Source organism: Lithobates pipiens, unplaced genomic scaffold (assembly GCF_037356315.1).
Source record: "Lithobates pipiens isolate NorthernLeopardFrog02 unplaced genomic scaffold, aLitPip1_a1.2 Scaffold_23, whole genome shotgun sequence".
NCBI classification, from domain to species: domain Eukaryota; kingdom Metazoa; phylum Chordata; class Amphibia; order Anura; family Ranidae; genus Lithobates; species Lithobates pipiens.
Genome location: NW_027507785.1, coordinates 44,234,422 through 44,247,227, shown reverse-complemented (window position 1 = coordinate 44,247,227; position 12,806 = coordinate 44,234,422). Strand labels below are relative to the sequence as shown.

At 50.2% G+C, this 12,806-nt stretch overlaps 1 protein-coding gene across 1 annotated transcript in view; it reads left to right on the top strand.

The window, feature by feature from the left end:
• Nucleotides 1-12,806, top strand: part of CACNA2D2 (calcium voltage-gated channel auxiliary subunit alpha2delta 2) — a 278,037-nt gene that overhangs the window by 233,735 nt on the left and 31,496 nt on the right. The window contains 6 exon segments of the mRNA XM_077451058.1: nt 1,325-1,422; nt 8,813-8,903; nt 9,312-9,374; nt 9,469-9,572; nt 11,847-11,945; nt 12,099-12,193. Of these exon segments, the coding sequence (XP_077307184.1) occupies nt 1,325-1,422; nt 8,813-8,903; nt 9,312-9,374; nt 9,469-9,572; nt 11,847-11,945; nt 12,099-12,193 (550 nt within the window).

Here is a 12,806-nt window from a genome sequence, read left to right as displayed (position 1 = left end):
TTATCAGAGAAACACCCCCAAAGCATCATGTTCCCCCCTCCGTGTGTGACTGTAGGGATGGTCTTCTTAGGGTCATACTCAGCATTTTTCTTCCTCCAAACACGGCGAGTCGAGTTAATGCCGAAGAGCTCAATTTTGGTCTCATCTGATCACAGAACTTTCCCCCCCAATCCTTCTCTGAATCATTTAGATGTTCATTGGCAAACTTCAGACAGACCTGTCTATGTGTCTTCTTCGGGAGGGGGATCTTGCAGGCGCTGCAGGATTTCAATCCATGGCGGTGTATTGTGTTATCAATGGTTTGTTTGGTGACTTTTTGGTCTCAACTGCCTTGAGATCCTTCACAAGTTCCTCCCATAGTTCTGGGCGGATCCCTCACTTTTCTCATGTCCATCCTCACCCCACGAGGCGAAATCTTGTATGGAGCTCCAGACTGAGGACGATTGATGGTTATTTTGTATTTCTTCCATTTGCAAATAATCGCTCCAACACTTGTCTCCTCGCCTTGCTGATGGTCTTGTAGCCCATTCCAGCCTTGTGCAGGTCTCCAATCTTCTCCCCGACGTCCTAGGACAGATCTTTGGTCTTCCCCATGATGGTGAGGGTTGGATGGAAGAGATTCTGTGGACAGGAGTCTTCTATACACATAACGAGTTGTCGTTAGGAGAACCTTCTTACATTGACAGGACTAATCTGTGTACCACATGAGCACCTACTGTAGCCAGTCTGTGGGGGGGGGGACAGAATTATTGTTGGTTGGTAGGGAATCAAATACTTATTTTACTCACTGAACTGAAAGTTCACTTGTATCATGGTTTTTTATTTTATTTTATTTTTTTATTATTTTTTTCTGGATTTTTGGTTGATATTCTGTCTCTATCATATAAAATACACCTATGATAAAAATTATAGACCCTTCATTTCTTTGTAAGTGGGCAAACTTATACAATCTGCGGGATCTCGGAATGATTTTGCACACTGTATACCCTATGAAGCAGAGGACGGGGATGGTACACACCATGAAGCGGGCAAAATTACACAATCTGTAGGGGATCAAATCATTATCCCCCCCCCCCCCCCCCACTGTATCATCCCTGTCCAGTGCTTCAGAATGTTCCTCCCTTCTTTCATCCCTGTCTTCTCCATCACCCTCTCTCCTCATCCTCTTTGTATCTCCTGTAGATCATCTCTCTCCTCATCCTCTTTGTATCTCCTCTGGATCATCTCTCTCCTCTTCCTCTATCTTCCCAATGATCAAAACGATCTCCGTTCCCCCTCTAATGCTCCCCTCCTGTTTCCCCGGCCTCTCTGTCTCCCCCTGCAGGCAGTACTGTCGAGAGCTCGAACAGTCTGAAAACAACACAGAGTTCCTTCTGAACTTCATTACTTTGATGGAGAAAGTGACGCCGGACTCCAAGCAATGTGAGTATCGCAGGGCGACGAGAACCTATAATGGGGGTCTTATGTGCGGGTTTCAACTTGTAAAGGGAACCCGTCCTCTGTAAAAGTGTTCTTGGATATTCAGCAGTTCACTAATTATGTACATTGGCACTACGTGTTCATGAAGTCTGTGCCTTGGTTTGAAATAACCCATCCACCTTAATTATAGGTCGAGTCTATATTGGATCTGTTGAGGTCTCCAGCAGTGACCACTCTACACCATAGACAGGGCTGGATTAACGTAGGGGCTATTGGAGCTGCAGCTCCAGGCCCCTACCTTAATATAGGCCCAGCCACCCAAAAAGGTAATGGAAAGCAATGGGGCAATGGGAAGAGTTCTCCCCTGATGGGCCCTGCATTTCACATGCACCGCCTGGGCAGGGTGGTGGGATTGATAATGGGCACTGCATGAGCAGTCCTAACAGAAGCCTGGGGCACGCCAATGCAGGGCTCTTACAGAAGTCTGGGGCTTCCCTAGTGTTAGACCTGCACAGCTGCACTTTCAGCTCAGAGTGCTCGGCCCTTAGAGAAACTTGGCAAATCAAATGCCAGGCTTCCCTAGTGTTAGGCCTCATGCACACGAGACGCAGATGAAACCTCTGTTAAAAAAAAGCTGAAACGCGCGTTTAGAAACGCGTGTTTTGCCGCGTTTGCATGCCGCGTTTAGACGCGTTTAGACGCGTTTGCGTTTAAACGCGTTTATAAAGATAACATCATGTAGACCCTCCCCAAGCTCTCTAAGCATTTTTTTTAACTATTTCTGCTATTTTGATCAGAGTGAGCAGCAGCAGCATAGAGAGCAGTTGTACACTTGCATTTGCCGTGTCACTTGCCACGGCACCTGCCACAAGTTGTGGATTGTCCACTTGCCACGTCACTTGCCACAAGTTGGGGATTGTCCACTTGCCACATCACCTGCCACGTCACCTGCCACAAATTGTGGATTGTCCACTTGCCACGTCACTTGCCACATCACCTGCCACGTCACTTGCCACGAGATGTGGATTGTCCACTTTCCACGTCATCTGCCATGCCACCTGCCACAAGCTGTGGATTGTCCACTTGCCACGTCACCAGCCACATCACCTGCCACAAGTTGTGGATTGTCCACTTGCCACGTGACTTGCCACATCACCTGCCACGTCACTTGCCACATCACCTGCCACAAGTTGTGGATTGTCTACTTGCCGCGTCACTTGCCACGTCACCTGCCACGTCACTTGCCACGTCACCTGCCACAAGTTTTGGATTGTCCACTTGCCACGTCACTTGCCACGTCAGCTGCCACGTCACTTGCCACGTCACTTGCCACGAGATGTGGATTGTCCACTTTCCACGTCATCTGCCATGCCACCTGCCACAAGCTGTGGATTGTCCACTTGCCACGTCACCAGCCACATCACCTGCCACAAGTTGTGGATTGTCCACTTGCCACGTGACTTGCCACATCACCTGCCACGTCACTTGCCACATCACCTGCCACAAGTTGTGGATTGTCTACTTGCCGCGTCACTTGCCACATCACCTGCCACGTCACTTGCCACATCACCTGCCACAAGTTGTGGATTGTTCACTTGCCACGTCACCTGCCACGTCACCTGCCACAAGTTGTGGATTGTCCACTTGCCACGTCACTTGCCACAAGCTGTGGATTGTCCACTTGCCACATCACTTGCCACGTCACCTGCCACGTCACTTGCCACGTCACCTGCCACAAGCTGTGGATTGTCCACTTGCCACATCACTTGCCACATCACTTGCCACGTCACCTGCCACGTCACTTGCCACGTCACCTGCCACAAGTTTTGGATTGTCCACTTGCCACGTCACTTGCCACGTCAGCTGCCACGTCACTTGCCACGTCACTTGCCACGAGATGTGGATTGTCCACTTTCCACGTCATCTGCCATGCCACCTGCCACAAGCTGTGGATTGTCCACTTGCCACGTCACCAGCCACATCACCTGCCACAAGTTGTGGATTGTCCACTTGCCACGTGACTTGCCACATCACCTGCCACGTCACTTGCCACATCACCTGCCACAAGTTGTGGATTGTCTACTTGCCGCGTCACTTGCCACATCACCTGCCACGTCACTTGCCACATCACCTGCCACAAGTTGTGGATTGTTCACTTGCCACGTCACCTGCCACGTCACCTGCCACAAGTTGTGGATTGTCCACTTGCCACGTCACTTGCCACAAGCTGTGGATTGTCCACTTGCCACATCACTTGCCACGTCACCTGCCACGTCACTTGCCACGTCACCTGCCACAAGTTGTGGATTGTCCACTTGCCACATCACTTGCCACATCACTTGCCACGTCACCTGCCACGTCACTTGCCACGTCACCTGCCACAAGTTTTGGATTGTCCACTTGCCACGTCACTTGCCACGTCAGCTGCCACGTCACTTGCCACGTCACTTGCCACGAGATGTGGATTGTCCACTTTCCACGTCATCTGCCATGCCACCTGCCACAAGCTGTGGATTGTCCACTTGCCACGTCACCAGCCACATCACCTGCCACAAGTTGTGGATTGTCCACTTGCCACGTGACTTGCCACATCACCTGCCACGTCACTTGCCACATCACCTGCCACAAGTTATGGATTGTCTACTTGCCGCGTCACTTGCCACATCACCTGCCACGTCACTTGCCACGTCACCTGCCACAAGTTGTGGATTGTTCACTTGCCACGTCACCTGCCACGTCACCTGCCACAAGTTGTGGATTGTCCACTTGCCACGTCACTTGCCACAAGCTGTGGATTGTCCACTTGCCACATCACTTGCCACGTCACCTGCCACAAGTTTTGGATTGTCCACTTGCCACGTCACTTGCCACGTCAGCTGCCACGTCACTTGCCACATCACCTGCCACGTCACCTGCCACAAGTTGTGGATTGTCCACTTGCCACGTCACTTGCCACATCACCTGCCACGTCACTTGCCACGAGATGTAGATTGTCCACTTGCCACGTCACCTGCCATGTCACTTGCCACATCAGCTGCCACGTCACTTGCCACATCACCTGCCACGTCACCTGCCACAAGTTGTGGATTGTCCACTTGCCACGTCACTTGCCACATCACCTGCCACGTCACTTGCCACGAGATGTAGATTGTCCACTTGCCACGTCACCTGCCACGTCACTTGCCACATCAGCTGCCACATCACTTGCCACAAGATGTGGATTGTCCACTTGTCACATCACCTGCCACATCACTTGCCACATCACCTGCCACGTCACCTGCCACAAGTTGTGGATTGTCCACTTGCCACGTCACTTGCCACATCCCCTGCCACAAGTGGATTGTCCACCTGCCACATCACTTACCCCTTCACCTGCCACAAGTTGTGGATTGTCCACTTGCCACGTCACCTGACACAAGTTGTGGATTGTCCACTCGCCACGTCACTTGCCACATCACCTGCCACAAGTGGATTGTCCACTTGCCACGTCACTTGCCACGTCCCCTGCCACAAGTGGATTGTCCACTTGCCACGTCACTTGCCACGTCACCTGCCACAAGTTATGGATTGTCCACTTGCCACGTCACATGCCAGTCACCTGCCACAAGTTGTTGATTTTCCACTTGCCACGTCACCTGCCAAGTCACTTGCCGCGTCACCTGCCAGGTCACTTGCCACGTCACCTGCCACAAGTTGTGGATTGTCCACTTTCCACGTCACTTGTCACTTCACCTGCCACGTCACTTGCCACAAGTTGTGGATTGTCCACTTGCCACATCACTTGCCACCTGCCATGTCACTTGCCACAAGTTGTGGATTGTCCACTTGCCACGTCACTTGCCACAAGTTGTGGATTGTCCACTTGCAATTGTTTAAAATATTTTTCTAATGGTTTTTCATCATTTGCAATCATTTTTGAGATTTTTAATGTAAAAAAAAAGGTCACCTTTAAAAACGCATATAAACGCAAACGCGGCTAAACGCGGGTGCCGCGTTTAGCCGCGTTTAGCCGCGTTTTGCATCTGAAACGCAGAAATTTTTGTTTCTGAACGCATTTTTTTGCTTCTGGAAAAACGAGATTAAACGCAACTGCATATAAACGGAAAAAAACGAGACTGTGTGCATGGACACATAGGATAACATTGAATGAGTTCAGGTGCAGTTGAAAAAACTGTCCAACTGCATCTGAACGCGCGTTTAACTGCGTCTCGTGTGCATGAGGCCTTATGCCTGTGGGGCTGTGCACTGACGCATGCCAGCACAGGTTCTTGGAAAGCAGAAGGGTGCCCAGTAAAAGGTCCACCAAAATCCTCAGCACCAAGCACATGATGCTCTTAATCCGGCCCTGACCATAGAGTGAAAATAGTTTTTATTTAGAATTACAGCAAAGGCATACAGCATAAGATCTGAGCCTTAAGTTGGCCATACACAGGTCAAATGTTGGGTCATTCTTCGTGAATCAGCTAAAATGTGTTCTGTGGGTGACCCTGTCAGTACCCACCAGCTTGACAAAGGTCAGAGCTGGGTGTCAAATTGGTCAGGAACTGCTTGGAAGGTCTGCAGTATCTTGGACTGCCTATCATTGAGGATGTAGGAAGGGTTATATATAGAGGAGATGTACAATCAGCATGGACAGAAACTGCTCAGAAGGTCTGCAGTATCATGGCTGGTAGGTTGTGAGGATGTAGGAAGTGTTGTAAAGAGAAGATGTACCATTAGCTTGGGCGGGAACCCTATAGAAGGTCTGAAGTATCTTGGATGGTGGGTTGAGAAGGCTGTAAGAAGGGTTATATAGAGGAGATGCACAATCAGCTTGGACAGGAACCTCTCAGAAGATCTGCAGTATCTTGGATGGCTTATCAGTAAGGATGTAGGAAGGGTTAAATGGAGGTAGAGGAGATGTAGGAGATGTACAGTCAGTTTGGACAAGAACCTCCCCGACAATCTGCCGTATATTGAATGCTGAGTTGAGAAGGATGCAAGAAGAGCTGTGTAGAGGAGATGTCAGTGAACATGTAGGAAGGGTTATATAGAGGAAATGTACAATTAGCTTGTAAAGGACCTGCTTAGAAGATCTTGCATCATCCAGTATAATGGATGGAAGATTGGTGAGGATGTAGGAAGGGTTATACAGAGGAGATGTAGAATCAGCTTGGAAAGGAACCCCTATAAAGGTCTACAGCAGGGATATGCAATTAGCAGACCTCCAGCTGTTGCAAAACTACAAGTCCCATGAGGTTTAGCAAGACTCTGAGAGCCACAAGCATGACACCCAGAGGCAGAGGCATGATGGGACTTGTAGTTTTGCAACAGCTGGAGGCAGGGCTGGACTGGGACAGAAATCTGGCCCTGGACTTCATCCAGACCGGCCCACTTACATTTTGAGTGTCCCATCAGCGCCCCCTTACATCAGATTGTCCCATCAGCGCTCCTTTACATCAGATTGTCCCATCAGCAGCCCCCTTACATCAGAGTGTCCCACCAGCACCCCCTTACATCAGAGTGTCCCATCACCAGCACCCCCTTACATCAGAGTGTCCCACAAGCACCCCCTTACATCAGAGTGTCCCACCAGCACCCCCTTACATCAGAGTGTCCCACCAGCCCCCTTACATCAGAGTGTCCCATCAGCAGCCCCCCTTACATCAGAGTGTCCCACCAGCACCCCCTTACATCAGAGTGTCCCACCAGCCCCCTTACATCAGAGTGTCCCACCAGCCCCCTTACATCAGAGTGTCCCATCAGCAGCCCCCTTACATCAGAGTGTCCCATCAGCAGCCCCCCTTACATCAGAGTGTCCCATCAGCAGCCCCCCTTACATCAGAGTGTCCCATCAGCAGCCCCCCTTACATCAGAGTGTCCCATCAGCAGCCCCCCTTACATCAGAGTGTCCCATCAGCAGCCCCCCTTACATCAGAGTGTCCCATCAGCAGCCCCCCTTACATCAGAGTGTCCCATCAGCAGCCCCCCTTACATCAGAGTGTCCCATCAGCAGCCCCCCTTACATCAGAGTGTCCCATCAGCAGCCCCCCTTACATCAGAGTGTCCCATCAGCAGCCCTTACATCAGAGTGTCCCATCAGCAGCCCCCTTACATCAGAGTGTCCCATCAGCAGCCCCCCTTACATCAGAGTGTCCCATCAGCAGCCCCCCTTACATCAGAGTGTCCCATCAGCAGCCCCCCTTACATCAGAGTGTCCCATCATCAGCCCCCCTTACATCAGAGTGTCCCATCATCAGCCCCCCTTACATCAGAGTGTCCCATCATCAGCCCCCCTTACATCAGAGTGTCCCATCATCAGCCCCCCTTACATCAGAGTGTCCCATCATCAGCCCCCCTTACATCAGAGTGTCCCATCAGCAGCCCCCTTACATCAGAGTGTCCCATCAGCAGCCCCCTTACATCAGAGTGTCCCATCAGCAGCCCCCTTACATCAGAGTGTCCCATCAGCAGCCCCCTTACATCAGAGTGGCCCACTGAGCCATCGGCCCACCGGGAAACTCCCTGTAGTCCCGATGGCCAGTACATGCCTGGCTGGAGGTCCGCTAATTGCATATCCTTGGTCTACAGTATCCTGGGTGGTGGAGCATGGAGGAGGTAGAAAGGCTTATATAGAGATGTACATTCATAGTGGGCAGGAACCACTAGAAAGGTGTGCAGTATCACGGATGGTGGGTCAGTGAGGAGGTAGGCGTGGATATATAAAGAATAAGTACAATCAGCTCGGAACCTCTCAGAAGGTCTGCAGTATCTTGCATGGCTTCTCAGTGAGAATGTAGGAAGGGTAATATTGGGGAGATGTACAATCAGCATGGACAGAAACTACACGGATGGTCTGCAGCATCCAGTATGGCAGGTCGTGAGAGCCAGTAAAGGTTATTTAAAGGAGGTGTACAATCGGCTTGTAGAGGAATTGCTCAGAAGTTGTGTAGTATCTTGGATGGTGGGTTGAAAAGGATGTGAGAAGCGTTATATAGAGGAGGGGAACCATCAGCTTATACTGGAACTGCTTGGAAGGTCTGCCTTATCATAGATGATGGGTCAGTGAGGGTGTAGGGAGGGTTGTATAGAGTGTATAATCCATCAGCTTGGACAGGAACCATTTGGAAGGTCTGCTCTATCTTTGGCATGTAGGTGAGGAGGTAAAAAGGGTTTTAAAAAGCTGCCTGGAGTTTACTCTACTAATGTCAGCGGAGGAACTTCCTGGGAATGAGTCAAACATATTACAAATTATGCACGACTACCAAACTACTTGAAGGTTAGAGTGGAATCTCCGCCTATGACCCGGACAGTCCGGCTGTGATAAATGGGTTGGAGTTGATGATCATTTGATGTAGCTGATGGTCCTTCACATCCCACTGTGTATAATGACCTTGATTGTCCCATTTAACAGGTGACAGCTTCCTGCTGCACAATCTCATCCTGGACACGGGAATCACGCGGGATTTGGCTGACCGTGTTTGGAAGGACAAAGATCTTCTCACGTGAGCAAACTGACATCACTCACTGCATCTTCATTATCCTTGAAGGACAAATCCATGTCACAGCCGAGCTTCAGTATCCATAGTCTTTGATGCTGACTAGGATTACAGTAGCATTTTTGTTATTAACAATTTTTGTTCCCAGTAAAATTCCACTCCCATTTTTTTTTTTCTTTTTTTTACCTTTAAGCAGCCACCAAAGCCAATCCGTAACAACAAGGTTTCTGTATAAATTCTTGGCTAAGCTTACCTAACAGAGACAAGAACACAAATATTAAATCAGCCAATGGCGCGCTCTAAAAGCGTTTGACTCGGGACGTGACAATGTAGCTGTAGAGATCCTGATTGGTCAGATCACCCTCCATCTATCTCTTTACACATTCCTGTTCTTGCTCTCTCTCTTCTTCGCAGTTATGGCCTTCTGGCGGTGTATGCGGCGACAGACGGTGGCATCACCCGAGTCTTTCCCAACAAGTGAGTTCTGACATTCAGCATGTGAAGCATCTGAGATAATAATGGGGACCCGTCGATGTATTGGGGGGTAATCCGCTTTTCTGTGGTTATCTAGGGCTGCTGATGACTGGTTGGAGGACATGGAGCCTCACAATGCCACCTTCTACCGAAGAAGTCTCGATAACAAGGGCTACATCTTCCGAGCGCCATACAGAGAACGTGAGTCATTAAGTAGGAAGGGAGTTGCAGAATCACTGGGGGGGGGGGGGGGTTAGTTGGGCAGAGTGGAAAGGCCAGGGGGGTAAACACTAAGTGAGTGGGGGGAGAGTCAGAGGTAGAGGGCTACAGCATGTAAAGTATGATTGTAGCAATGTGTGATGGGTGGGAGCTGTGGGTTGGTGTAATGTTCCAATCCCAGGGGACAGAATATGATGGACACCGTTTTAAAATGCATGGATCCCGGGGTTAGGGATGTGGTCAATGCAGATTGAGAGGGGTTATGAGCAGTGTAGGGGTGTTGTACAAGGACCAACCCCAGGGAACCAGTTTGGGAGTTATTCAGAAATGGAATATGAGGACCCTATGGGGTGGGTTTGAGATCTGTGTAGACATGAAATATGGGGACCCCAGGGAAGGGTATGAGCAGTGCAGGGGAAAAATATGAGAACCCAAGAGGGTAAGATGTGCATAACGGAGGGGTGGAATTTGAGGACCCTGGAGGTGAAGTTTGAGCAGTGTAGAGGTGGAACTTCAAGATCCCAGGGGGCAGGTTTTTCAGCCGTGTAGATGTGGAATATGAGAACACCAGGGGGCAGGTTTTTGAGCAGTGTAGGGGTGGAATATGAGAACACCAAGGGGCAGGTTTTTCAGCAGTGTAGGGGTGGAATATGAGAACACCAGGGGGCAGGTTTTTCAGCAGTGTAGGGGTGGAATATGAGAACACCAGGGGGCAGGTTTTTCAGCAGTGTAGGGGTGGAATATGAGAACACCAGGGGGCAGGTTTTTCAGCAGTGTAGGGGTGGAATATGAGAACACCAGGGGGCAGGTTTTTCAGTAGTGTAGGGGTGGAATATGAGAACACCAGGGGGCAGGTTTTTCAGCGGTGTAGGGGTGGAATATGAGAACACCAGGGGGCAGGTTTTTCAGCAGTGTAGGGGTGGAATATGAGAACACCAGGGGGCAGGTTTGGGAATAGTGTAGATGTGGAATATGAGGACCTCAAGAGGCAAGGTGAAAGTAGTGTTGAGTTGGAATATAAGGATCCCAGAGTCAGGTTGGGGTGTAAGCATATGGGGAATCTGATGGATATGGGTGGAATATGAGGATATCGGGGGGTGAAATATGAGCAATACAGAGTTAGAATTTGGTGACACTGGGGGGTGGGGGGGGGGGGTTCATGGATTGTACGGAGGAATATGAGAGCCCCAAGGAGAGTGTTGTGAGCAGTATAGGGATGGAATATGAGAACCCCGGAGGGGGCAGGTTTGGGAACATTGTAGATGTAAAATATGAGGACCCATGTCATGGAGTTGTAATATAAGGTTTCCAGAGTCAGGTTGGGGTGTGAGCAGTGTAGGAGGAGTATATGGGGATCCAGGTGGCTATGGGCGGAATATGAGGATATCGCAGGGTGGGATATGCAGGGCTGGTGCAAGGATTTTCATCTACAAAGGTGAAGGTGCATTTTGCCATGTGGGGGCATGACGGGAGGAAGGGCAGCAGGACAAGATGGGGCAGCGAGACAAGAGGAGGGCAGTCCCAGCAAGTGATTTTACTGCAACAAACGCCCCCCCCCCCCCAGCCTGGTGCTCTAAGGTGGCTGCCTAAGCCGCCTTATGCTGGCGCTGGCCCTAGGGATATGGGCAGTATAGAGGTAGAATTTGATGACACAAGAGGAAGGGGGAATTTGTATTGGTGGTGGTTGGGGGGGGGGTATATGAGGACCCCAGGGGAAGTGTTGTGAGTACTATAGGGACGGAACATAAAATAAAATAAGACAGAACAGGTGCCTGGGCCCCCCCTTTGGACTGGTGAGGCCTGGGCCCAGTACAGGAGGGCTGGCTGTACTGCCTTATCAGCGGCCCTGGCTGTGGGCATTGTGGAGGGGAGTACAAGAGCCCCAGGGAGCAGAGTTTGAGCAGCCTAGAGGTAGACTGTAGGGATCCCAGGGGGGAAAAATGAGTTCTACAGGGGAGGAGTGAGGACTACATGGTGTAAAGAATGAGGGAGTGAAGCATGTAGACTTCATGAGGTGGAGTATTGGGTCACCACAAAGATTGTGTTTGACGATAAGGGGAAGGATCACAGTGGTGTCCCACAATTGAGCCTCCACATCTGTCTGTTGTCTCAACAGCCGTGTCCTATCCACTGAGGAATGATCAAAGGAGCCTCAACCGCTCAGGCTGTAGCTTCATCCTGCGTGGTTGGGGCCTGCTCAGGAATTGGGCTCTGTATCTCCATATCTGTAAAATTGATAATGATGTCTTATTTCAGCTGGATATCGGCCGTCCGATCTGGAGAATAATACGGTGGGAATTCTGGTCAGCACAGCCGTAGACCTGGAGGTCGAAGGGAGGAGACTTAAACCAGCTGGTGAGTTGGGGCTAGAAAGTCAGCTTTGGTAGAGCGGCGTCCAGCCAATATCTCCTGCACAGACAGGCTTAGAGCTCAATGGAGCTTCCCAGGTTGGTTTGTACTCATTGTTTTTGTTCAAGGGTCATACTGGACTTCTTTATTTTCTTCCAGTTGTCGGAGTGAAGTTGGATCTGGAAGCTTGGGTAGAAAAATTCAAAGTTCTGGCCAGTAACCAGTCCGAGTCCAATCCTCAAGGACCACGCAAGGTCAGGAAGCTCCCTACATATTCTAGAAATAGAAAATATTTGGAATATCCACTGAATACCATGTTATCTATTAAATATTCCCAGCTGCGAAGAGCTGTCTAAGAATCTGTTACTTAGATATAAAACATCTGTGTTCAGTCTTGTGTGCAGTGCCGGGACAAGGTCCTCTGGCACTCAAGGCAAAGATAGCAAAGTTTGCACCCATCAAGGGGAACAGATGGAGCATACACATACAGTGGGCAGGCTGGCATAGGGTACAGAAATTACCATTGTCTCCTAGGGCAGGGGTGTCAAACTCAATTTCATGGCTGGCCGCATCAATAGTGTAGTTGCTCTTTAAAGGACTGCTTGTATGTGGCATTCGCTACCTACAGGGTGCAGGGTTAAGGGGGTGCTACTACGTGCAGGGTTCAGGAGTGTTTTACGTACAGAGTGCAGGGTTTAGGGGTGCGTTACATACAGAGTGCAGGGTTTAGGGGTGCGTTACATACAGAGTGCAGGGTTCAGGAGTGTGCTATGTAAAGGCTGCAGGGTTTAGGGGCCGCTACGTACATAGTTCAGGGGGGCACTACAGAGTGCAGAGTTTAGGCGTGCGCTGTGTACAGAGTGCAGG